At 44.6% G+C, this 26,696-nt stretch overlaps 1 protein-coding gene across 1 annotated transcript; it reads left to right on the plus strand.

The window, feature by feature from the left end:
• LOC106653283 (homeobox protein orthopedia-like) lies at window positions 1–23,741 on the plus strand. The gene is made up of 7 exons (XM_023457862.1): window positions 1–515; window positions 4,028–4,168; window positions 4,356–4,537; window positions 17,885–18,065; window positions 19,525–19,707; window positions 23,284–23,332; window positions 23,420–23,741. Exons 1-7 carry the CDS (start codon window positions 467–469, stop codon window positions 23,739–23,741), a joined length of 1,107 nt encoding a protein of 368 aa, XP_023313630.1. The 5' UTR covers window positions 1–466.
• The last annotated feature ends 2,955 nt before the right edge of the window (window positions 23,742–26,696 follow it).

Genomic DNA, 26,696 nt, shown 5'->3' on the forward strand with positions numbered 1-26,696 from the left:
TGTGTCGTCGTTCGTCGTGCTGCTGCAGCAACCCACGGCACACTCGCACACGTTCACCCGAACGAGATTTGATTCGATAATATGCATGCATGAACCGTGTGTAGTATATAGCAGCCCCGAGCTTCGCTTCGCCACAGTAATATACCGAAAAGCTCGTGCAGTCGAGCGAGTGAGCCAGTTCGTTGTGCGATACCCTTTTATCGTTATCATGCCGCGGGCCTCGTGTCGCCTACCTGCCGTCGTATTTCATGACTCTTGTGCTGTGTTCCATTGATCGTTGCACGAAATTATATTGTCCTCGAAAGATCAAAGAACGAGTGATCGAAGCACGATTTCGTATTGTCCCAGGCAAGAGGAGCAATACGAAAGCCCACGAACAGTGCGTAGATCGGACGACGTTGGTGTGCGACGGTGGTGCCAGACAAGTGCTACGGTGCTGCTCGAGCCGACAAGGCCCCGCGGAGGCATGCTCAACAACATCTCCGCCGGTGGCTCCATTCACGCTATCAGTACAGGTATAATAACGCACGAATTGTCTGCCCCCCTCCCCCTCACAAATTCGATCGATCGCGCAGAACTCGGGCATAATCAAGTCCCACGCTAAAGTTGAGTATGACAAAAAGCTCGAGCTTTAACGATTCGCACGTCTCGCGACGCGAGTTTCTTTCTCCTCGCTCGCGCATCGAAAGCACGTAAAAAGCTCCTATATATACCTACGTCTAGCCGGCCGTTTATTGCCATTTTATGCGACATGTAATATGATTAATTATTCGACCATTAAATTATACACAAACACACGTATGCGATTCGCACCCCCCGGCGATTGTACTCCGTCGCGCTGGTAATTGCGCTTAATGAAAAAGCGCATTCCCTACATGCAGACAACTTTTTAGCCTTTGGCTATTCGTGGTCACCGAGCCGCCTATTATTAGATCTGCTCTACCTCAAAAATATAAAGCTTCATTGATCCTTGTAAATTGTATTATATTCATCACAGACGATATGAATTAAAATTTTATCGCTGCGTCCACGCTCGGCGTATAACTGCATGAGTGAATAACGATTCGTAGCGACGAGCAAGTGGTCTAGTTCATATACATTTTACCAAAAGCAATCGAACTTTAATGACTTACAAGAACTCACTTAATTCACGGTTCTTTTTTTTAAATAAAGATAAAGCATTCAAATTTAATCACTCCATGAGCTTTTCTACTCAAGAGAAGACTCGGAAACTCATAAAGCGCAAACGATAAAAAGTTCGAATCGACGAATGCAATAGAGAGAACTTGAGGTCTATGGTGAAACTTTGATTCCTAGGCAATACAACGGCAAATCTTTTCCTTCTCTTGCGCTCCCTTTTTCTATGGCCCATCGCTGTAAGCTCTGTTGATGCCGGGCAATACATAAAGATCAGAAATAAAGTCATCCGACCGTGTACGAGTATTTCGTACTTAAAATTTTTTTTCATCTCGTTTTAACCTGCACAAAAACACAGGCGACATTTGCTCGCTCCGCTGGCCGGATCTTTTTCGTTTTATTCTGGCACCTCTTAAGAGTATACACACTGTTCTTATAGGCTCTTGCTCTTTGCGCATTCAGCCTCGTAAAACGAAAGAGATATATAAATACGTATAAGTATAGAAATAAAAGAGGACGTACGGGCGTAAAAAAAACGAAGAAACGAAAAAAACATTACAAAAGGTGAAAAAACCGATGAAGATGCATGACACTGGCCGATAGTGTGTCGTCGTCGGGCTCGTGAATGTGTGTGCGTGCGTGTGTTTGTGTGTGACTATATACTATCTCGCGTATAGAGAGACACCGGCTCGAGTCGTAAAAAGCCATTCATCTACCGAGAGCTGCTGGACGTTAAAGGCACGGAGCAGCCGAGCACAGCACGACGTTCAACTACCCGCGGCTTATGATGCAATTATAGTAACATTGATGAGGGAACTTGAGCGACGCTTAAGAAGCGGTGATAATAGTCGTCGTTTTCCGCGCGCAGCTCTGCGACCATTCGACACTTTTACGCGGCCTATCTCTAAATTACAAACAAATACTAAACTCTGTGTGCTTTTTTCTTTTGAAACATTTTGAGACTCTTTACACACAAATAAATACTGTAAAATTAACTTGGAGCTCGTGAGCGTGGGAGCGTTTAAAATAGTTACACTTCTCGACATTACTTTAATTAAAACAAAGAGTAAAATTAACAGAGACTTTTGTACTTGTTAATTATTTAATACGAGATATCTTCTTCAATTGAATAAAATTTAGGAAGACATTTAATTAATTTTTCATTAAATATAAAAAAGATCCTATTTTAATTAATTTTATTATGAAAAGCATTTAAAAATGCCAATTAATTCGTTTGAAAAATAACTTAAAAATGCCATTGTTGAACATTAATCTAAGTGAAGATGCAATGTGCATTAGTGAAATGTCGAAAATCGAAATTATTAGTTACGTAATGACTATTGTGTGCGCTCGTATCTTTCGTATTATCGTCAGTGTAAAAAGTAATTTTCAAAAGATCATCTGTAAATGCGAGCTTTAAAGTCGCACACATTCGTCGCGTAAAAGGTTCTAATGACATTTCATCGGTCATTATAGCTGTCGATGTGTGCACGAGCTGACGCGGACGGACCAAGAGACATTGGCATTTTCTGCAACGTCGTGAGGACGAGTATATATAGGAACACACACGCGCGCATATATCAAGAAAGGACGATCTTCGGGACTCGGGCGCGTACATCGACACACCGAGAAACACATCATATAAATGTGTATAGATATACAATAAGTATATATGTATGTGAAGGCGTTGCGTCGCGAGTCGATATATAGATAGCCGTGTGCTGCGCGCGTTATATTTATTCATCCGCTCCGGTAAGAGGCATGAAAGAGCGAGAGAGAGATATGGGAAACCGGTGACGATTCTCGCACCTCGGTGCTAAGTAAGCCGCGAGAGCTCACCGTTCCACCTCGAGCCAGCTCTCGAGCTCTCTGCAGTTCGGCCAGCTTCTGCTCCTATACAAATTTAAACTCGCTGCGCGTATATATTATGCCTCGGCACACGAGTAGTGTTTCGTGTCTCGTCTGTGTGTGTGTGTCTGTTTGTGTGCCTGTGGCAGTTTGCGACTTGTGCGTGTGCCCGTCCGTCGTCCATCCGACAGCAAAATCGCGAGCTCTCAACTCTTTGGCTCTCTTCGGAGCGAGATCGTTCAGTCTTGGTCGCCGTCGCCGTGTGACGACGCCGTGTGTGTGCAGCACTGTATACAGCTCAGAGCAGCCCGCGAATGACTAACTCGTGCAGTGCGGCTGGAAAAATACTCGGCTTTGTGAAGTTATACGATTGTTGGTGTTGTTGTCCGACGCTTTTGTCTTTTCGTTGGTTTTCTTCTCGTTGCGACGGATGAAGCTCTGCGTGTGAACTTGTGACTCATGACTGTGCGATAACGTGCACTGGTGCCGATGTTGTGCAGAAAATATTTTGACTATAGGTACGGTGCCGAATTTATTCTTGACAATCCATTGCTTGCTTACATCGTATGAGATAAGAAGCAACATCGAGATCATACCGTGTTGTGCATAAAAAAAAATTCATAAAATAAAGGGAAACTTAAAGGTTTTAATTGAATGTGTTGTAACCATTAATTGATTATTTAACTTAAAATAAATGAGCCCTACTCAATAGTCAATAAAAAAGTTACGAGCGTTTACATTTTGTTTTTATACTCTTTACAACTGTTACAGCTTGTTTTCGCTCAAAAAGCGTTGAAAATTGTCATTTCATTTTTTAGACACTTTACGTTAATAAACGCCGTATTAACCCTCATTATTGCTTTGTGAGCTGCGTAAAACGACTCAAAATATATCTTTGGTTTCCAACACTAAATATCATAAATAATTGAATTATCACGTGACAAAAAAAATTCAAAAGCTCATTAAAACTACATTTAATTTGAAAAATGAAACGCACATGTAGCTATGAATATGCTTAATCCAACTGGTAAATTGCAAACAGGTGCAAAAGACATTCATGTACAAGACTTGAAACGGCACGATAAATTGGACGGCGTCCTGGGAGTCAACCTGGGCGGTGGCTTGTCCGTAGGTGGCGGTCTCACAATTCCCCAGGACTTGATAATGACGATGCCTAGTTCAGGTATTTGAATAAACTCAATATTTCTTTTAAAACCCATACAAAAATTTCCTCGTCATCGCGTCGGGATGAGAGTTACGAAAATTAAACTGTCGTCGCGTGAACTTTGAACGCATCGCGCATAGTCGATGCGGTCGAAGATTATCTCGACAAAACTGTTCGATTGTCAAACTGAAGCTACTTTGTTTAGGGAATCCCTGCAATGTTGGCTCGAACGACGACAAACCAGCCAAGCAGAAACGCCACAGGACGAGATTCACACCGGCTCAGCTGAACGAGCTCGAGAGGTGTTTCGGCAAGACGCACTATCCCGACATCTTTCTCAGGGAGGACATAGCCATGAGGATCGGCCTGACCGAGAGCAGAGTACAGGTTCGTTCGATCATTATATTTCTATCAATTTTTCTTGACCCAACTTTCAATCGCGCCTCGAGCTGTTGCTTTACGTGACTTTTGCGAGCTTGAAAAATGCTTTTCCGAGGCTTGGCAACACCTTTATTCTATTGGCGCAGGTAACTTTGTAACGATAATCAAGTTAAAAGTCATCGACGCCGAGTCAAGTTAAAATCATTGCCAAAGACGCGTTTGATATAATAGTCTAAGATAGTACTGTTATAGGTCTCAAATGGAAGCTAAAAGTGAATTTGCGCGTTCGTCAACTGGCTTACAACTTCCAAGTTTTTTGCACTATTGTGAATTGAAAATTGTTAAAGATACGTTAAGACCTCTTGCAAGGAGTAAGCGCAGATATCGACGCGCATTTTGAGTGATAATAAGAGAGAGAAATGCGAGCTGCGACGCAGCACCAGCAGGAATAATAGTAGTGGGTAGGAAAGTTTTGTGCCCCGTATCAATTACCACGGCCTATGCTGGCTTTCCGGATTAAAGCAAACTTGTCGTCGGCGAAATGCGACGCTCACCGCCTCCGCAGCAGCAGCTCCGACAACATATAGCATCTAGTCTGTAGGTATACATGCAGAAAAGCTCGCGTTAGTCGTCGGCAAGTTTTCGCGCGTCTCGTCGTGCCGTATTGATATAACGTATCGACGTAACCGATGCTTTTGTCGCTGACCACGTGATTTTCCTCGATATGTATAGGCCAGTAGCTGTGACAGTAGCTGCGATTTTTCATCGATACTCTATTCTCCTGATTTCAATTTAACCGGGCGTGCTAATGAATTAATTCGGGAATATCCGCAAGCACGACTCGATTTCTTGGCTTGCGATGTTCTGTGGTTTAATCGTCAAACGGCGAAACATTTTTCGAGGGAGCAAGTGCAATTTTGTTAAACCTCGATTTAAAGATGATCGGAAAATAATTTATTTTTTATTCGTCGGCTTGTACGTGGATATGCAGACCGAGAATTCGCGAGCTGCCAGAAAATTAAATCAAAAATACATGATAGCCTAGTGCCTACACGCGTGTGCCGCGTATCAATTTCATAATTCAAGATGATCACTCACTTGTCGAGTCAATTGAAAACGTACACACACACACACGCACGAGCGCAGTCACGCACGCATACGCAACGGTACGAGAGAAGGAGAGAGAGAGAGACGAGACACGTGAATTTTCTCGGGGCCTCGGCAAACGTACACGCTTCAAGAGAAATGGAAGTTATAATGGAGATTCATGAAATTTTTATTTTTCGCATATTCGCAAAGCGTCACTCAAGCCGTGAGCCGTCTGCATACCAATGAGCTTTCTTCGTGTCTTTCCATTTCCCACGGACGTGTATATATAATATCACTCTCGTAAACAAATACACGCTTTATCGTTAAAAAAAAAGAGAGAGGAGTCATTTGCCTGCAAGCTCTCGCGATAAAAAAATCAGCGAATTGAGCTTTTTTGCGACTAAAATTATTTCGAGTAATTGAAGCCCACGGTGCGGAAATTTCGCGATCGCAAGAGCTTTTCTAGTCAATTCACACTGCATAGAGTCATATTATAGAAATAGCATCGAGCGCGTTTCGCGCGCCTCAAATAACTCGTATGCGCGATATACACATTATTAGCGCATGAAAAAAGCTCGAGCAAGCGGTATAAAATTGAATTTAACGATTAAATCAATTGGCAAAATCCTAAAAAGCTTTTATTTCAAATTGATCGCTCGGGCTCGAGAGTTTTTTTGGACATTTTTTTCCATCCCCCGTTTGCTTTGAGTCTCGCTTCACAAAGTTTCGGGGCTGAGTAGTGAATTTCGTCGCCTGAATTTTCAAGAGCAGAATTTGATGAAGCACGCGAGCGAGTAGCCCTGGCGACGAGCAGCAGCCCGTATATATATACGATACGACTCGGTAGTGCGGCGTATTACACGAAAGTAAAAAATAATGTTAAAGTTTCGCGAAATGGAAAAAACAATGAAAAGAATGAAAACAGCGCGGCGTAGCTGGTATAAGTGAAATATCATCGCGAGTACTTGAACAATCGAATAAGTAGTAAAGGGTATATAAAAAAAAGCCCAGTGCAGTACGGGTAGAGTCCCACTCACACACACACGCGCGCTCAGCGAAACATACATAGAGAGTTTGAGCGAACTTGAAGCTCCTGTATGCGCTGGTGTGCAAACGCGGCAATATCACGCGTGCGCGTGCGGATACGGAGCTATACACAGAGATGTGGTGGTGGCGGCGCGTCACCGAGGCAACCGTCGGCCTGCCCCGAGCGGCGTCGGCCAATCGGCACGAGCTCTATCCTCCATGGCAGTGCAGCGCCTCGCACAGCCGATGATACGCTTCGCGCACGTATACAGCTATAACACACGCTTCGTTCTTTCTCCTCTTCGTGCAGATTTTTTTTCGCCTTTTTTTCCACGTTCCACGCTCGTTTTGCCTCTGCCGGGTTGCAAGTGAGGAGAGAGAGAGAGAGAGGTGTGGTGGACTGTTTGCCTCCTCGACGCAAAAGCGTAGAGGATAGGACTGAGAGAGATGAGAGAGAGCTGAGCACGGATGCAGAAAGCTTTTACGAGCTTTCAAGCTTTTTAGCTCGCGATACAGTCGATATGAGGGATGAATAGGCTGCGTGACGCTTGCGACTCTCTTTGTTGATTTGTCTCGTTCATCAAGCGCGTTTCAAGAATTCGACGACGACTCAACGTATGTAAGAATATGAGCTCGAAAATGCAACACGAATAGACCCCGAGGTAGCACCTCTAATACGAATCTGCCTGTTGTCTCGCTCGTAGGTACAAAGAGAGAGAACACTAATGCGGTGTATCATCCTTTACGACGGAGACGTGTAAAACCGCGTGTTAATATCATTCGTCTCCTCATCACTCGACTCATTCGTTCCTGGAATCGCGACTTTGCGGCTGAAAAGTAACGTTTCAAGCGATTCGCGTAATTCAGCAGACTCACGCGCGATCGAACGGCTGCTGTATGGATTCTATTGACCGTTTGATGTTTGCTCCTTCTTTTCTCCGAAAGTTGCTCTCATCCTCTTTGTGGTGGGACTCGAATAAATTAGTGTGCCGATGTAATTGACAAGTAGAGTAATTTTTTTTACGATCCACTTCCTTCCGGTCTAATATAGATGTGCGAACAAGAGAATTACGAATTAATTGAGAATATTTTGGAGGTACATCGAGAACTTCTGCGAGATCTGGAACCGAGCCTAGCACTTTTTCAATGAAATTACATGGAAAATCAACGCACTCGACAAAGTCGCAGTGATATACGTTTCGCAGTGCACAGAGGAAAATGAGCCATTACCTGTCAATCGGATGTGAAAGCTGTCGAGGATTCTTGAAAAATTCAATGAAAATCGGACATTTTGCGCGGACAATTAATTGGCTCGCTGTTCGAGTGAGAGATAGAGGGAGGGAAAGCTGCAATAGCTGCGAATAGTTGCAGTACGCCAGCTATAGGGCGTACTCGATGAAAATGAAATGTTTCCGATCGAGAGTTTATAAAGATTTTAATGTCAATCCCCGATGGCCGTGGCGACCGAGCGGCTAAAGCAGCAGCGCCAGATATACAGAGTACGATATAATGCAGTTCGTCGGTGAGCGAGTGAGTGTGACCCTCTCAACACATCAGCAAGACAGGCTTATATACGGAACGTATAAGGGACGACGAGTCACAGATTATTCACGAAGCACGTCAAAGGCTCGTCGTGGATCGATGCGCGCGCGGCAAGCTCCGTGGACGCTACAGTCTGGCCTCGTATCAAACGGTTATCTCGTCGACCGGAAGGCCATTCGCAAAGCCAAAAAAAAAAGAAGAAAATCATTCGCTACAGCTATTATAAATAGAGATCTATATAGGCACGCACGTTTGTGTACTACGAGGAGGGTCGCAGCCTCGAACGCTCTTGGGCTGTGTACTCTTGGCTTGGGTGCAACGATTCGAGCGCCCTTGTAATTTTTATTGGATGTACGTTTAATTGGCAGCAGGTACCAGACTGCACTCGGCCTGCCTCGATTCGGGTATACCCGTCTCGTGATCGACATCATTGCAATACTATCACGCGCAGTTCTGCGGAACATGATGCGCTGTGCGGACTACTTGAGATAGAATTCTAGAAATTAGTTTTTATTTTTCGACAAATTTTTTGACACTAAAAGACATTATCTCGTTTAATTTGTTCAAACATTTTGGGCTGTTGATTCATTGAAAAAATATTCAAGTCTATTACGCAAATAGTAGTAAAAAGCACAAAAAAGCTGTACAGTGCGCGAGATAAACGCGCCCATTCGTGTACGACATAACAATGGAAATATAGGCAAGAGATAATAATGAAAGAGATTAAAAGTCGAATGATCGTTACGGGCTTTGTGCGTGTGTGCCATTTCGACGAGGTTTGCTGTGTGGAGTAGCCGCAGCAGATGGCCGAGAGCTCACCGCGCAAAGTGTCGGCTAACGGGCATTTAAGTTAACAAGTCTCGCCGCGTGCACCGATCAGCCAAAGTCCCGAGTAGTATAGCAGTCGTAGAAGCCACAGCGGCAACTTATATACGTACGTCCGCAAAGCAGCTATCACCTACATACGAGAGCCTCGATTAGCTCGGGCAGTTCGCAGTTTTACGATTCAACGACTCGAGTAGCGTTATTCGCGCGTTTACGCGGGCAGCTCGCGCGAAATCGCCATCGGGGATGATCTTTTATACATATGCATACTTGTATAGGATGGGTCTATTGGTCGATACTCGCGAAATAGGCTTTTTTCTCCCTCGCTTACGGAATCGACTTTGGCTTTACAAAAGCGGCCCGAACTTTCCCCGGAGCTTTTACGCATTTACGCACCAAGACGAGCTCGGATCGTGATCGTGGCTATATTTAAACGAGCTTACTCGTGTCGATTGTCTTTTATTAATCGATACTTTGAAAGCTTCGTATCACTTGGACTGGCCGCGATCCGAGTAACGGCCCGAAGAATCATTATAGCTGCTATACACAGTGGCGGCGAAATCCCAAAACGCATCGTTTATAATGGGCCGCGCAGCTCGCAGAATATCGTGCCGCCGCTCCTACCCGCCCTAATATTATAACGAAGGAAAACCGCTGCTCGTATATAAATCGCTGGCAAGTGAATCTCGGCCGCGCACACATGCTATAGGCCCGGCAGTGCATATATACAGCTCGTCCAAACGAGCCTCGAACGTGGCCCGAAACTGCATATACGTATAATAAAGCGCGTCTGCGTCCCGAGGGAGCTCGAGAGCTCGAGAGCTCCATAGTAGTTGGTGTCAGCCAACTATCCTCGGGGAAAAAGGATGCTGCTGGCACATAGTCGTCTGCGGTGTCTTTCGCTTACTCTCTGCGCCGCCCGCGCGCATACGCTCCACACGTACGACTGGTGGATATATACGTTGACGTTCGCTCGCTGGACTAACAGGCTTTTCGCATTTAGCGATCTCTGCTATTGTAGTATAGCAGCTATGTGGTAGTCGACGAGTGCGGCTTTTTCGTGCGGCATCCCTTTTCGGGGCGCACTCGCGTCCGCATGTATATTGCATTACTCGCGTGTATTGCCGTGTGATATATAACACATCCCTTTGTGTGTGTGTATATGTGTGTGTGTGTGTGTACATCACAGAGAGACAGCTATTTGCGCGCGCCCGACCACTGAATATTGCATCGTCGTTTCGTTCGAGAGCGAAATCAACGCTAATGCCAAAATAACAATAACTATAGCATATAATAATACATGCCTAGCACACGAGCGCAAATGAATTCGGTATATAGGTATTTGATCGAGTTGCGGCTACGGGATCAGCGAGAGAGCGATATTATAGTTACGCGCTGGTGAACTACACGGCCTATCAATCACTCGAGCCGCGCGCGAGCAGCATATATTGCAGCGCATAAAGAGCTCGTCGTGCATATAGTTGAAAATTTCACGCGCTACACGGAATTTATTGGATTTCATCATTGCTCGATCCGCACTCGTACGTCGTGCTGGTTTTGGGAGCTGATAAAATTTTAATATACATTCTGTATATCATATAGCCACGAGCGCGCGATATAGCAGTAAATAAATTTCGCCACTTATCGATAAATACGTGTGCTGTATTTGTTGGCGCAGGAGAAAAAAATGTTCGGCTTCAATTTTGCGAACGCGCATACAAAAATAAAATCAGCCGCAGCTCGTGGTGCGGCAGCTAAAAATATAATGCACTCGGTTCTCCGGGACTCGAGCGTCGCGCGCAAAGCTCGGGAAAATAATCGCGGAGCCGCTCGAAGCTTTTTAATGCTCGCGCAGCTGTTCAAGTATGCAGCGCGGAGTCAACTTGCGGACGATATCGCGATATCGTCGTGTATCCTAGACGCGAGGCAGGCGGGTTTCGCCGCGTCGAGCGAGGAGCGCATCATCAGTCAGGACAGGCGCGCGGGGCGTACGTACGGGGCTCTCTCACTATATATACGTACGAATTGCCACTGTGTGTACGTTGATGCGGTAATGCGTTATATAATGGCTTGCATGCGAAATGAATGAGAGCGTATATATACACATAGTGTGTATAGTAGGCCTGCGTGTAGGAGAGGTACACACACATAGCGCACAGCGGGACGACGATTCGGCTCTGCTGCTGCTGCTGCTGCAGGGGGACGCGAGACAGAAGCAGAGAGTACATCTATACGCGCGTGTATATTATTATACGAGGTGACGCTGCTGGTGGAGGCGCGAGCCGCTGCTGCTCCTATATCGTCACGCGCGCGCGCTGCAATGGATAAACTGTGTTGCGTCGAGCTCCGGCTCTCCTGGGGACGCACTACTGCGCGATGCGCAGCTATATAATCTTTGTCTAACGCCCATTTTATTACACGTATATACGCTCGCAGCTCGATGGATCGACTTTGCAGCGCAGTTCTCTCTCTGTGTCGCAGTCGCAACGGTTGTCTGTCGATGAATAAAAGCTCGCTCGCTCGAGACCGAGTCTTTCGCTCGACTCGCGTCAACGACGTTCGAGCCTAATTAATTTCGTCCTTTACTTGCGGGGCTCACCTGTACGAGACGCTTTACAAGCGGCCTCGGTGTACATCGGTTGCGGCCTCGATCGCGCCCTATATAACACGGCAACGCGACTCGCTCGTCCGAAAACCATATATCCCCGCAAGCGCGCGCGAGTATATAAAAGCTGCCGGCCGCACTACGGCACGAGCCCATATAAATGCGCACTTTCATCAGAATTACAGGTTTTACAGCGGCACTTGGATCGGCTAATGCGCGAAAATCGCCGCGGCTAAATTCGCGCGAATAGCCCCCGGCGCAGTTTTAGGCTAATTTGACGACGAGCTACCGGGCCCCCCCGCGCGTGTAATATAGCCCGAGGCGCCGGGCGAGCACGCGCGACCATATTCCCCGGCTTATACGGGTGTATAGGCGTGTGTTACACGCGCAGCAGCAGCGAGCCACCACCGACGCCCATCAACGCGCGGCCGCGTATAGGCGCGCTTAAAGCTCGGAGCCGATATTGCATTCGTGAAATAATAATAAAGTTGTGTAAACGGATCAACTTTACGAGATAACTGCCGGCCGCAGCACCACGAGTAGTTTGCGCGCTTCCTCTCGCGCCGCTACTCGCCACGCGAGCGATAAAAATTTTCTGCCCGCGCCGCGTATATCTTATACCCTACGTCCCATACATCGCGCGGCTCGAATCGACCTCTCTAATTTCTATATAGCTCTATATACGTCCTCATGAAATCACAAACTCGCCTCGCGTCACCGAAACAGATGTGATTTTTTTATACTTCATTTTCCTTCTATCGACATCGTCTCTATGTCCTCAAGCTAAAAACGACCAAATTTACATCATACGTGTTCGTCACATTATCTCTAAAATTAATGTAAAACTGGAGGATGTTTTTTCCTTCGCGTAGATAAACTCGAATGTGTGTATAAAAGCATGTAAAATTAACTGGATTTCAATTGAATGAAAACCTGTGATGGAAAGGCATAACATAACGACCCAAGTCCATTTTTCGTATTTTCGAGAAAAACGCGTTTTAAGTTGATTGTGCCAGCCTAACTAGACGCGGACGAGTTGAGGTCTGAACCTATGGTGTTTTAAGCTACTATGAGGTAGCTTTTGACCTATGTACTTATGAAATTGAAAGGCGCATCATAGCGATGATACGGAGCAAAAAATATGGACTTAAGTCGTTGTGCCTTTTCACGCTTTGCACTTAAGTCCACTTTTGGCTGTCACACTTTTTTCAATATCGATAATTTCGCTCAGTTTGTGATCAAAACGTCATTTAATGATTTTACATTGATAAAATAGCTCATTTAACGTTATACTGGTGTCAGATCTCAAGTCTTGCAACGAAAAAAGGCCAAACTGAAAATCGCGAAAATGACCCCTAGCGTATTAAATGTACCAATCGTATAGTGAAATTCACAACATTCGAAGAATGTGAGAGCTATTTATATGTTTGAATATCATTTTGTTTCATTTTCAAATCAAAGTAGACTCTCTATAACATTTTGGATCTCACAAAGGTGGACTTAAGTCGTTTTACCTTTCCCCGGTTTTCGCGAAATGGACTTAAGTCGTTATGTTATGCACAATGCTGAAACTAACGATAGAAGCTATATTCGTCTATTCTGACCCTTGTACATTAAAGTAGACACTACGTATAGTTGTTTTTCACCATAATATCGATTTCCGTAAAAATGGACTTAAGTCGTTATGCCTTTCCACCACAGAAACATATTTTCATGAATTATATGGCATTTAAATTCGCATTAATTTTAATTTAGTTTTCTTCATGCACTAAACAATCTCTCTTCATAAACTAAAAAATCAACTCAGAATCCTATGACAATATATACATTTTTAAAACCTCACTTTTATTTATATACAATTACTTTGACTCGATCGCTTGCAGATTTATTTACAAAGGTTCTAGCCATCTAGTGGTGCAGACTGGTTTTAATAATGATTGAATTTTTATAAATTTTTAGGGACCATTAATCCAAAAACTAAATCAGTAATCATGCATTAGCTTTCAATCAATATGTTAAAATTTGAATGTTAAACTTATGAATACATTTTCAACAAAGATTTTATTTAAAAATATGTTTAAACAAAATTTAGATTGGTTTCATGTAATCTCGGATTTCATATTTAAATCTCGTTAAATTAAAGTTTTTTAACGGTATACCTAATTATAATTGACCTTTACGAATATTTTTATATGAAATTCGCTTTAACGATTAATGTATCGGTTTTGTTTTATTTTTGTTGCATAAATTACACAACAATTCATGGTAATGTAATCACATATGTTAATTTTTATATTAAAATCAAGAAAGGAGGATTTAATTTTGATTATCAATTGACGTTTTGATAATAATTTATAAATTTAATGAAAATTAAGGCATAGTTAAATTTAGTCTTCGCCGCTAGATGGCGAGTATCTAAATCTGTAAATCTGCAAGTGACAAAGTCAAAATAATTGTATAAGAAAATAATTAGCAAAGTTCTTTATATGTAAGAACTTTTTTTTGAACGCTTTTACGCGTAGACCATCATGACAAATCAAAAATCAGGTGAGCCAATAAAGCACATCCGCGCGAATTAGACTGTGCGCGAGTATAATCGGCTCACGCGCGCACGTGTGTGAATAAGTAAGCTGCAAGTGGCAATGCGCAGATCCATCGCAAAAGGACCGACGAGCTCACTGGCGGGGTTGGTGGTCCCCGATGGGGCTTGCAGATAATGCGTCTTTTGCCTCGCTCGCTTAACGATCCCATCCCCTTGGCAGGTCGTCTCTTTTTCTCTCTTTCTCTCTCTCGACAGTCTCACTGCTGTTGCTGCTGCTGGTGTGTGTGTGTGTGTATGTGCAGCGACGGCGATCATCAATCAGAGGCTATTGCCCGACTCGCCGCGCAACTCGCAAGCCAACTTTATACAGTATTTATTTTCATTATGTCTTGGTAAATACGTGTGCGTATTGTGGCTTAGGTCTGATATTTTCGTATTTTTCCGAGGTCAGCAGTCACTCTCGAGCAAGCAATTCCTTGACTCCGGGATTTCTCTCTCTCTCTCTTTTTTTTCTTTTGAAATCTGATAAATCCTTAAACTTCGAGATGCGTATACGATATTGATTCGACGTAATAAGCCATAAAATCGTCGAGTAGTCGTTGGGTTATATCGCTCATCGGTCGAAAAGTGCGAGAGAAAAACGATGCGTCGCGCGGTGCTGAAAAATGAACGAAGCAGCAGCAGCGGTTGAGCGGTAAGAAAAATTCGTGCGTGCGGCAAATATAATACATCCGAGTTTCCGCAGCGAGTCTCCTGCTCGGGCTTAAAGCTCGAGCCATAAAATTTATCGACGCAATAAGCATTGACTCGTCGGGCGTCGGAGCTCGTACATCGAAAGTAGCAGAAGCAGTACACGGCACGTGAGCTGGGCGAGGGTGTGCCGGGCGAGGAACTATATAGCCCTGTAGGGGAGGACGAACAGGAGCTAGAGGAGGAGGAGGAGAAAAGGGATAAAGATCCTTCAATGGCATCTTGCTTCGGACCGAACGAATCCTCCCCGGGTGATAGAGGTCGATGCGTTGGCTGAAAATCCTAAATCGATTCAGCGCGGCAGCATTATGAGGCACGTTAGAAGCGGCGAAGGCCATTTGTCTGAACGTCAGCCAGCTGCGATGGCCCACAAACCATCCACGTCACTTCTTTTTCCTCGCACGGCTTCGTTCCTATACGTACATATAGGTATATGCGAAGTCGATGGTAGCTCGGCAAGATCGCTCGAGCGAGCTAAATTTCGATCCCTTGACACTTGCGGTTCGCCGAGTCGGACTCGTCGTTGCAAGCACCGCCGGTGTACTGCCTATATATGTGTGTGTGCAGCTCCGACGTAGAAGCGCAGAAGTTCAACTTTATCGCTCTCTCTCTCTCTCTCCTTTGCCCCTGGCCTATAGCACCGTACGCGCAGCAGACATTGACGCGGGCACGGAACAAATGGCCAAGTTAACTTTTCGCGCTTGGCTCTTGCGGCCGAGCTCGCAGCTCGCAGATCTCGTGCAACTACAGAAGCTGCTCGTTTTCCCTTATTTTTTTTTCTCTCGTTGGGCTCCGCTTTGTTTTCACATTCTTCACTCATTTAAGTTATTGTGGCGCCAGTCCTCTGGCGCGCGACTCGGACTTTTTTACGCGCGCAGCTTATTTGTCGACTGGATATTAAAAGCAATAAGAAAGGCTTATAGTTGGCGAGTAGCACGAGTAGCGCAGTTGGAAAAATGAATTTCTACAAAGAGAATCAAGAGTGAAGGAGAGAGAGAAAGATGAATTTGCGTGTTGAACTTGTCGAGTTGCGAGTGCGCGGAGCTATATATGAACTCGCTAACCACACCCGGCCAATCGGAACCAGACACGCGCGCAAAGAAATAGAAGCGAGAAAAAAAGTAAACGATCGTAAGTCGGGCCTGTTGCAAAGCGAGGAAATGAGAAAACACCGATAATAGGTATCCGCGGGAGAGCTTCGCTCACAATATGCGATATACAGAGAATGGCGCGTACTGCACATACATCGGCAGCGAGGGACGAGATACATACGTTACGCGATGCAATAAAGAAGAAACGTACTATGGCTAAAGAAGCCACACCTTTGACAGGGCCGCGTGCGCGAGCTTACGAAGCCCGAGTTAGCCGGCTCGTGACGCATCGATTTTAATTCATCGCGCTCTTGTGCGCTTATAACTATACGGCGATGATCGTCCTGACGGAGCAGCTTGTACTGCATCTATTTATGAATAGAATGTCTCGGAGTCGCTTCCCGACCGGTCGATCGACGGACGCTCGTGCACGCGTCGAAAATCACGACTCCGCGATGACGATAAAAGGTGCATGAGTGCGAGCTTTGAGTCGGTTAGCGATGGATCAGAAATAGCAGCTGAATTAACGAACACGATACAAGATAATATAATGGACTGGCGCTAGTGGAAGCGTCGGTGCGTACCATTGTACGTAAATATTGTATGCGGTACGCCACAGTGCCTATCTATTCACCCCATATATAAGACAGTAGGCCTGCTTCACCCCCCCCACGGACTGCACGTCATCGTTACAAAAGGCGCAGTCGTGCCGTATGCTCGATCGAGCTTGGTCTCGTATATAAAAAGCAAAAATCACGCCGACTCCGTGTAAACGAGACATAGGCGATAGGCTCGGCTAGAAAATTAAGTAGGCGATATATCGAGAGACGCAGCTCTCTTGCACGTGGAAAACCGCAAGTCTGGAATCGCTGAAAGAAGAGACAAATAGCATACTCGGCTGGACGTGGCGCGAGCAAACTGGAGCGCGAATTAATGCTAAAGCACTAATTTATGGCTGCATAACAGTTGTACACCTCGGCCGGAGTAATGCTCGGCTAAAGAGAGCCGAGATTTGCTCGGTATACAGGACCTTGGCTGCGTTCAGCTATGGCCTATGCGCGTGTATATATAACTCTGTGTGTGTATGTGTGTGTGTGTGTGTGTGTGTGCGGATGCGAGCCGGAGCAAGGAGCGCGCACGGGAGCGAGTGGGCTTTGCATGCGATATCAATAAATCAAGTCGCCGGGAGAGCCCGCAGCAGCAGCGGAGCAGCTTATGTTATAGCTCGCGCGCGAGGGTAGGAGGCCGCCGCACTACGTGGTCGGAATCAACAGCTCGTAAAGCGCCGCCGCCGCCACCGAGCGAGCATATAGCAGGCCAGAGCAGCCAGAGCACGGGCTAATAGCTAACAGGCCGCCGCCACCGACACCGTCTCGTATTATTATGTACCTACCCTTTGCCCCGCTATATAGACCCGCTCGCTCCCACATATAGCATCTCCGACTCTGCTCGACTACTTATAAATATATACGTGCAGACATTATATTCGCGCGTAATCAACTGATACAACTCGATTAAAGAGTGTCGAAGGTGTTGCACTCTTTTGACCGCGCGCACACGCGTCATCGCAATTGTATGAATAATGAGAAATGGTAATGACTGCCTGTAGCTGGTATAACTTTTGATTTCAGCGATCCGAAACCTCGTTAATTCTTGGCTCGATTCCAACTTGATAAAAGTGTCATTTTCTTGAAGTTTTTTTTGGCTTTTCAGTGTCATGCGCGTTACTTCCGACACAATTAGCTCTTCTGAGCTCATTTATATCATGAATAATTTTTAATTATATAGTTCGATAAATAATGCAAAATCCATATGATCGAATAGAGAAATTATAAATGCAAACTGACGATGCAAATTGTTGACGTGTGTGTGTGTGTGCGCAGGTGTGGTTTCAAAATCGCCGAGCCAAATGGAAGAAGCGCAAGAAGACGACGAACGTGTTCAGATCGCCAGGTGCTCTGCTGCCGTCGCACGGCCTGCCGCCTTTCGGCGCGATGAGCTCGGACTTGTGCGGCGCCGCCGGCATGTTTCACGCGCCCACCGATCGATGGGGAATGGCTCCAGGTACGATATACACTCGGCAACAAAATTATCGCAACAAAAAAATTCATCGAAATTTTGTCGATTTTCAAATGATTCTATCTTAGGCTAGATTTATCGTATCGACACGCTTTTTTTTTTAATTTCTTGGAAATTTTGTCCTCTTTAAATCCATATAAATTAAGATAAGATTTGAGTTAATGTTGAGTTACCAGTAGTATTTGAGCGTGACCCTAAAAATTACTGAAAAAAAATGACTGTTTGAACGTGTACCAGTACCACAGTGATTTTTTTATGGAAATCTAACATACACCATCGCAAAGTGCTCTTTTTAACGAGTAATTTAAAAAAAAAAAGACCTCTCTACGATTTTTTNTATCGAAATCTAACATACACCATCGCAAAGTGCTCTTTTCAACGAGTAATTTAAAAAAAAAAGACCTCTCTACGATTTTTTTAACGCCCTGTAGGTCGATTTGAAGGTCCGGTTTATGTACGCAAAATGCCCAGAAAATCGTCTTGATTTCAGGTAAACGGGGGATTTTACGTACTTTAAATGGTATCTTCAAATCGACTTACAGGGCGTTAAAAAAATCGTAGAGAGGTCGTTTTTTTTTTAAATTACTCGTTAAAAAGAGCACTTTGCGATGATGTATGTTAGATTTCGATAAAAAAATCACTGTGGTACTGGTACACGTTCAAACAGTCATTTTTTTTCAGTAATTTTTAGGGTCACGCTCAAATACTACTGGTAACTCAACATTAACTCAAATCTTATCTTAATTTATATGGATTTAAAGAGGACAAAATTTCCAAGAAATTAAAAAAAAAAGCGTGTCGATACGATAAATCTAGCCCAAGATAGAAGCATTTGAAAATCGACAAAATTTCGATGAATTTTTTTGTTGCGATAATTTTGTTGCCGAGTGTATATCCTATATACATAATGGTATTGCAATAATATCCCCCATAAAATCGCACTCGAGCTGCCTATACCTATATCCTATATACTCGCGATTCTCCGACTCGGAGTTTAACTTATGATGATGATTTACTGCCTTGTATTCGCTTCTCTTTCACGCTCTGCACTCTCGCGTAAAAAAATAAACATCGTTACGGCCGATCGATTCAATCAATTATATGGCCGCTGATTGACTGCGGTTCGACGGCCGAGCTCGCGGCAAACGCGGTGGCGCGAGATCGCGCAAGAGCTTGCATCATATACAATTATATGAAAATTCGCTTCTTTTCGAAACTCGTGAGCCCCGATGAAAGCTCGCAGCAGCATTGTGCACTCGTGTATCGCCGCGCGCGCGCATTATCGCGTCGTTCATAATTTAGCATCTCTTGGGTATACGGATCGATCGTTGGTCGGTCGTGTTGGGAGAGCAAAGATAGAATCTCGCGCGCGTGTACTTTTTAGCTGCATTAGTATCATCGTCGAACGGATATAACGAACGTGTGCGTTGACTGCCCCTCGCAGGTTTGAGTCAGCTGAGCCAAGGCGGAATGGGAATGGGCGGCTTCGGCCAGAGCTTGGGCCAGCTCGGCCAGCAGGGCTCGGCCGGCAGCTTGGGCTCGAGTCTGGGCCTCGGCAACAGCGGCCAGCTCATCAGCAGCCCCTCGCAGACCGTCTACCAAGCCACCTACGGCCTCAACTCGCTCGGTAAGTATCCACCTGCACCTCCATATTAAGCGCCTTGGATGTATAATATGCAACAAAGCCTGCTTATCGCTCTATTCTCTCTCGTGGAGGATGACTAGCTCGGCTATAGCTGTATACGCATTATTATTGTACGAAGCTGCTGAACTGCTGCGCTGCGCGGCTAGTGGCGCGTATGGTAGCCGCGCACGAGCTCCTCACTTTACACCGAGGTGTTAGCGTGGAAAAAAGTCGTCGCCACGTGTGAAAACATTTTTTTTTTTGCCTCGAGACTCTCGTGCCTCGCTGCTGCTCCGTATGCGTGTGCGGCGGCGAATGGCGAAATTTGCAAATACCTTCGACGACGACGACGACTCGGAGCTGAGTTTCCAAATATAAGCCTCGAGATAATGCGTATCGTCATTGCTCTCTGCCCGCGACCCAATATCGACGAGCCGTGAGAACTGTTTGTACTTTTTAACTAGATCTTTAGTTATTCTCTTGCGAGTCTACTACACGGATATTATATTCTTTTTTGACGCCTACTTATACACATTGTCTGCGGCCTTGGGCCGAGAAAAACAAAACGAGCCTCGAAATATACAGAGCTGGGCCGCGAGCGAATATTCGACGAGTCGTTTACCTGTGCCCGCGCAACGAGAGATATATTGAAAAAAAAACACAGTACGGAGTGAAGCGTGCGCAGGCGCGGCGTACCTGCGCCCTCCTCTATATACAGACACGTCCTTCCTCCCTCGCCATATACACTCGCTACACAGCAGTTGCTTCTCTCGCAAAGAGAGAGAATATAAACGCGCGCGCGGCTTATACAGATACGGGAACGAATAACTTATTGATTGTCGGCGCTGAAAAGCTCTGCGCTCGCCTGCACCCTCCGACGTCGACTCCGGAGCTCTCTCGAGCTTGCCTCCATATCGTTTGCCGACTTTATTCTCCGCGCGTTAAACGAATTTTCTTGTTGTTATTATAATCGCTTTTCGCGATGGCTGTATACTCTTTGTAGCTGCGGCGTGACTTTTTTCTCTCGGTGTGCCTCCATTTAAATATTCCACTTATGACCATCGAGAGAGCGTTGGATTTTTGTCGAAGCAGCGGGAGAGGATCGATCGTTGCTAAACAATGCGTCGAGATAGAGATTTAACTAAACCTGTTCGTTGGCTCGGAGGAGACGGGTAAAAATGTAATAAGGACGGGGAGCTGGTATAGTCTTCGAGCCACTCTGCTTGTATGTCATTTTGTACATACGTGTCTGCACTTATACATACGTATGTATGTATAAGCATAGGTAGAGCGAGAAAGAAAATAGAGACATTGGAAGATTTGCCGAGATGTGATCACAGGATGCTCAAGGTAGTCGCACCTAGGTGCGAGATATCGTGTTGCGCTTCGGACTCGGCTCGGCTCTCGTTCGCGCGCGCCGAGCTATAAGCAACCTAACTCAAGCCTGTATACATACAACGTGTATCTAAAGTCGCTTGTTTTGTCTCTCGTCCGCGTACTCAAAAACTTTCTACGAGCTGCGAATACGCCCCGGATCGTCGATACTCTTCAACCTTACGTATAACGTAACGTTGTCCTGCACAGAAAATCTCATCCTTTTTCAAGGATCGAATCTAGATGGCAAATTTCCTCGGTCGTAGCGCACGAGTCGCCCATCGCGGTGTAGTTGCATGCAACAAGCTCGGCCGTATAGTGTGCAGTCGGTAAAAATAGCCGCAACGGCCATTACCATTTTATGATTTACTAAAAAGCAGCAGTAGCTTAGCGCGCGGCTGCGGCGGTTCCGCGTACGCGCCCTGTCCACAAAGCCCATAAGGCAACGACAATAACGGGTCGTATGTACATCGACGCGCGCGTCTCGTCGATTTAATTTCAACAATTTGCGCTAATCATGAATATTCATGCGCCACGCGACATCCTTGTAAATTATCAAACCCGTATAGTTTTAGCTCCATAACGCTTGCAGCCCGACGACGCTCGGTGGAAAATATCCCCCCGTGTGGCAGAAACTGTAGTTACAAGAATGTTTCCATAAATTTTCCGATACTCGGACGGTGTCGGAGTGACAATCCGACCAAACGATCGGACAACTTGGTGTATCAAACATTTATATACACACACAAGTTACGATCTGTTGTTTGACATTTTGTAGCGTCCATAAATTCGGTACAACTATAACTAGCTGCGCGTTGAACGAGCTTTTAGAGCAAGGCTTATTTTTCGCTTTTTGATAATGATTAGCACCCGATCCAAAAGATCGCTCACGAGCATTGCGTTATGCACACGTACACGTACTTGCGCGCTTAAACACTCGTGTATTATATCGCACTCGCGCGTATAGGCAGATCATCGAGCAGCGCGAGGAACTTTTCTATCCGACGATGTGCAAGTTTACGTGTGTGTGTTAGCGTGGGTGTGTGTACGCACGGACGAGGTGCCAATTAAGCCGAACGTTCGAAACGCCACCGAATATTGGACGCGCACAGCGAGCGATACACACCGAGCTGTGCTTACACAACGGGCCGCGCCGCGCGCAGAAACTGTTTTTACGGTCAAACAATGCCCAGGACCTAATTGCCCGGGCTAACTTTCCTCCGTATATGTGTACTGTATTTGCACGAGCCTCAAGCGGTCGAGCTCGTGTCCCTCTTGTCTCTCTCGGGCTCGTACACGAATTACTTGCACTACACTGCATTGCACGCACGCATCATCGTCGTCGTCGTCTCCTCGTCGACGCGAGGAGAACATTTGCAATTTGTATTTGAGCTCACTGCTCGGTCGAACGGTCAATATTTGCACGTGGCTGCAGTAGTAGGCATTTGCCAAACTATATACGCGAGCGCACCACCGGGGGCCACAGCGCGAATCCAAATTCTCCCGATCCTTCGAGCTATTCTTCTAATTTTTGCACCGCGAGCAGTGGAGCTGAAACTCTCGTTGACAATTTATATGAACGTGAGTTTCCCCGATCCATATGGGTTTGACATTACATTCGTAATTTTCATACCATTTTAGCATTTTACAATATACCTGTAAGTGTGTGAAAAAGCGAGAAAAGGAGTGATAGGTTTCGTTATTGCGCAGCTCCGAATCAAAGCAGCAACGAGCCATGCGCGTGTCGGTAATGTAATGTCTATTTTATAATACGTGCGCACATTAAATCGGCCCTCGGGATAAGTCGAGTCCGTTTTGCTATAGGATAGAGGCAATAAATTTACTAAGCTCATCGCGTCAATAATTGACTCTCCATCTTGACTCGTGCTCGAATAATATTTAGCCACGGAATTATCGGTCGGCTCGTACTCGCAATGGAGAGTCGATCGAAGCTCCCCACACTAAATATGTGTAACGCGCGGCTTTTTCATCAACTTCAAAGCCATTTCGTCCGTGGTACTATTTGTGTTGTTCGTGAAAGTGTCAGAATTACACTTTTTTTCATTAACGGATACCGAGCGTCTCGGTAGCGTCAAAATTTCCTCTTTGCATAAACTCCTTCTCCCTCTATTTCGACGATCTCAAACTTTTATGAACACATTATTAAATTTCCCAATCTCATCCGATGTTTTTTGTGCCACACAGGTGGGGTACACATGTCGGCGTCGCGGGGCTCGCCCCCGAGTGGCTCGTCGCTGGTCTCGGGCGGCGGTGCGACGGGCGGCTCGAATCAGCAGCAACAGCAGCAGCAGGCCGGAGCGGCGGTGGTCCTCGGCTCGAGCCTCGGCGGCTGCGGGGGCCAGAGCTCGCCCGCGGGCGGCAACGTCAGCAGCGCCTCGGGTGGCTCGGCCGGGCCCGCCGGGGCCAGCAACAACGGCCAGGCGCAGCAGAGCGCCTGCGAGAACGGCGCCGGCGAGGCCACCGACTGGCGAGGCGCCCACAGCATCGCGGCCCTCAGGCGGCGCGCCTCCGACGCGACCTCCCAGCAGCAACAGCAACAGCAACAGCAGCAGCAACAACAGCAGCAGCAGCAATACAGTCCTCAGCCGCACGGGCCACCGCCTCAGTACGGCCACGACATCGAGTACAGCTCCGTTTATTGAGGCGATCGAGCCAAGCTGGCTCTGTGTTACTATGTATAAATTATGTACATCATTGCTTGTTCCTTTATTTCGTTTTTATGTACGTATATATCGACCAAGTTAAGTTTAGCCGTCGGAAATCGACTCGTATGTTTCCTATGTGCGCGCGATAACGACTCTGTTGGTTATCGCTGTTTTGCTAATTTTCCTAAGGCCAGTGTCGGCCGAATTTTACCTGACTTTTTGAGCAGCTGTAGTGAGAGAGTCGGATCACCTTCAAGGACTTTACCCAAGCTCCTGTATTATCTTGTAAAATCGCCTCGATGCGATTTCGACACGATGAATATTTGCAATAGAATTTGATACGACGAGTATTTTACAGAGTACGATCGCGCTTAGTATTACTACGATAATTTGTAATATTCGCATTGTATAATTTTAAATAGATCGGGTGGGATGAAATATCGCACGCGTGTGGCATCCGAGTCACCGAATTTACCCCCTCCCCTCAAGGAATTCGAAGAGGATTCGTTTTTGAAAATCCAGAGCCAGAGCGGATTAGCTCGTAGTATCCTGTGAGAAATTGTAAATAGAACTGCATTTTAGTATTATACGAGTAGAATAATTTATGAAGTATAATGCGCGACGCGTTATGTGCGAGTGCGTATGTGTGTGTGAGAGAGAGAGAGAGAAAGAGTATAGAACTTGCTCGTGTCGAATTTAGAAAATCATAGAAACGAGACTTGAAAGTATAAATTGAGAGTCGGGAGTCGTGCAATCATTACCGATAAACTTTTGTGTCAAAAATCACACGAGGTGCACGATGTCGCGCGCGAGCGGCGTTGTTCCATCTATCTTTATGAACTTTCTAATAAAACTATTAAACTAAGCCAAAGTAATGGTAAATTGCGCAACGGAAGCGAAGGAAAAATTGTTGTCATATGTTGCACGAAGCTCGCGAGGGCATCGCAGTGATTCGCAACTTTCAGGCGCCGTATACGATTGCGTCAAGAACCTTTACGATGCTCGTTTGTGTGCAAAATATTGACTTTCAACGAGCAGCCGAGTGCTGGAGTCGGTTTTCTTTTTTATTCCGAAGATTTACTGCATTGCAATTGAAAATGATAATTATGTGCATTTTATTTGTATCCCTGAAGTATTAAAAAAATACCACAGTCGACGAATTAAGACGAAACGAATCAAGATTTTTGTAGTTCGCATTCAATGTCAACGAAATTCGATTTACTTTTGGTGATGAATGTGATCATTGAGTGTTCAACGCTTCGACAACAATGAAATAGTATTTCAAGTAGAACAAATCTTTATAAATGAAGGGAAGAATTCGCAAGAGTGAGCATTGTTGAAAACTCCCACACTATTTACCGTATAGTGTAATTAAGAAGTTTCATGATGTTAGCACTAAAATACACATTGAATATAATCTTTTGTAAATACAATACATATGGTATACGTTATATATATTAGATATAATATATAATTACGAATATATTATTATTATTATTATAAATAAAAAATAAATATACAAAAATTTTACTACATAAATATACACGCAAAGCAGCGCCCGGTACGTACGGAAAATACAAAGTATTCGTTATAATTGTTTTAAGTACGTGAGTCTAAAATTCGTAATTAAATGGCAAAAAAAGTAAATAATAATTTATACGAAATTACATTTCAACGTAATATATGCAATAACGCCAAGTTCACTAAACGCGAGTAAGACGAATCAGTTTTTTTGCAGAGTATACGTGCACGCTGTCGCTTCACACGAAAAATCCCATTGGCAAAACTCATCGATAGAAATCAAGCATTGAATTACCTCAAATTTTGGTATATTGTGATATTCTCAAATGTGCTCGTGATTTCAAACCTGTAAACCAATATGTCTACTATAGTATACGATGCATGTAGCGCTTCTATCGCAGCTGAAAATAAAGTATTCTTCCGCGACTTGATCGAAAATCGGCATCGAAAGACGCAGTAATCGATATCGACGATGATACTCATTATTCAAAGTAGATTATGTGTTAGATGATATGTGTATAAACACGACGAAGCAGTGATCGCATGATAAAAAATCGAACGATCGGTCGAGGCGCGAAAACAAATGAAACTCATCGATATGTCATTGATGATGAAACGATAACGAGTTTTTCGTTGCGTTTTGTAATGAATATTATATACGTGAAGTGAATATACGAATTTATCCTAGATGCTAAAACTGCAACTTGAAATAAGAAAAAAATATTACAGTACGATTAGTTTAAATGGTGAGAGAGAGAGAGAGAGACAGACAGACAAGTGTGTACGAATAAGTAAGTATACGACCGGACACCTCTCCGGAGAAATTGCCCGGCATGAAGAAAAATTAATTTATATATCATTGATAAATCGGCACGCAGGTGCGAAAAATAAAATCCATAAATACGATTATGATTAAACGAATAAACGATATTACTCGTACATTATATATATCAGTAGATTGTACCGTTCTATGTACACCATCGAGAGTATACGATTTTCAATGTACAAATTGATTCGAGAAAAAAATAACGATTATCATTACCATGATGTTCATCGTGTATTTGAGCTTTATATTGCATAATAATATAATATTATTAACGATTAAAAAAAAATAATGATAGAATTAAAATAAAAATAAAATAATGAATACAAAAGGATAATAGTCGAATAAATCAGGCATAATTATAAAGAAGAAAATGTTCATCGAAGATTTTTAACAATATTACATTAAAGTGTTACGATTAAAAAAATACCGAACTTTTCCAATTCCTTTGTTTTAAATTCATAAAAAATGAGAAGTATCTTTTCCTAGTCGCATTTATCGCAAATTTATGCATACTCTTAGCAAAAAATGAATATAAAACAATAATAAAGGCTGGAAGAACTGCGCAAAAAGATCATTTCTGAAATTGATTATAAATGTCTAATCGT

Source organism: Trichogramma pretiosum, unplaced genomic scaffold (genome assembly GCF_000599845.2).
Source record: "Trichogramma pretiosum strain Unisexual culture from Peru unplaced genomic scaffold, Tpre_2.0 scaffold93, whole genome shotgun sequence".
In the NCBI taxonomy this organism is placed as follows: domain Eukaryota; kingdom Metazoa; phylum Arthropoda; class Insecta; order Hymenoptera; family Trichogrammatidae; genus Trichogramma; species Trichogramma pretiosum.

Excerpts from the sequence above, each read along its gene's own strand:
- LOC106653283 (XM_023457862.1), top strand. The coding sequence starts at position 467 with ATGCTCAACAACATCTCCGCCGGTGGCTCCATTCACGCTATCAGTACA. Across the intron at positions 19,708-23,283 it reads CTACGGCCTCAACTCGCTCG|GTGGGGTACACATGTCGGCG; the intron begins GTAAGTATCCAC and ends TGTGCCACACAG. Across the intron at positions 23,333-23,419 it reads TCGCCCCCGAGTGGCTCGTC|CCTCGGCGGCTGCGGGGGCC; the intron begins GCTGGTCTCGGG and ends CCTCGGCTCGAG.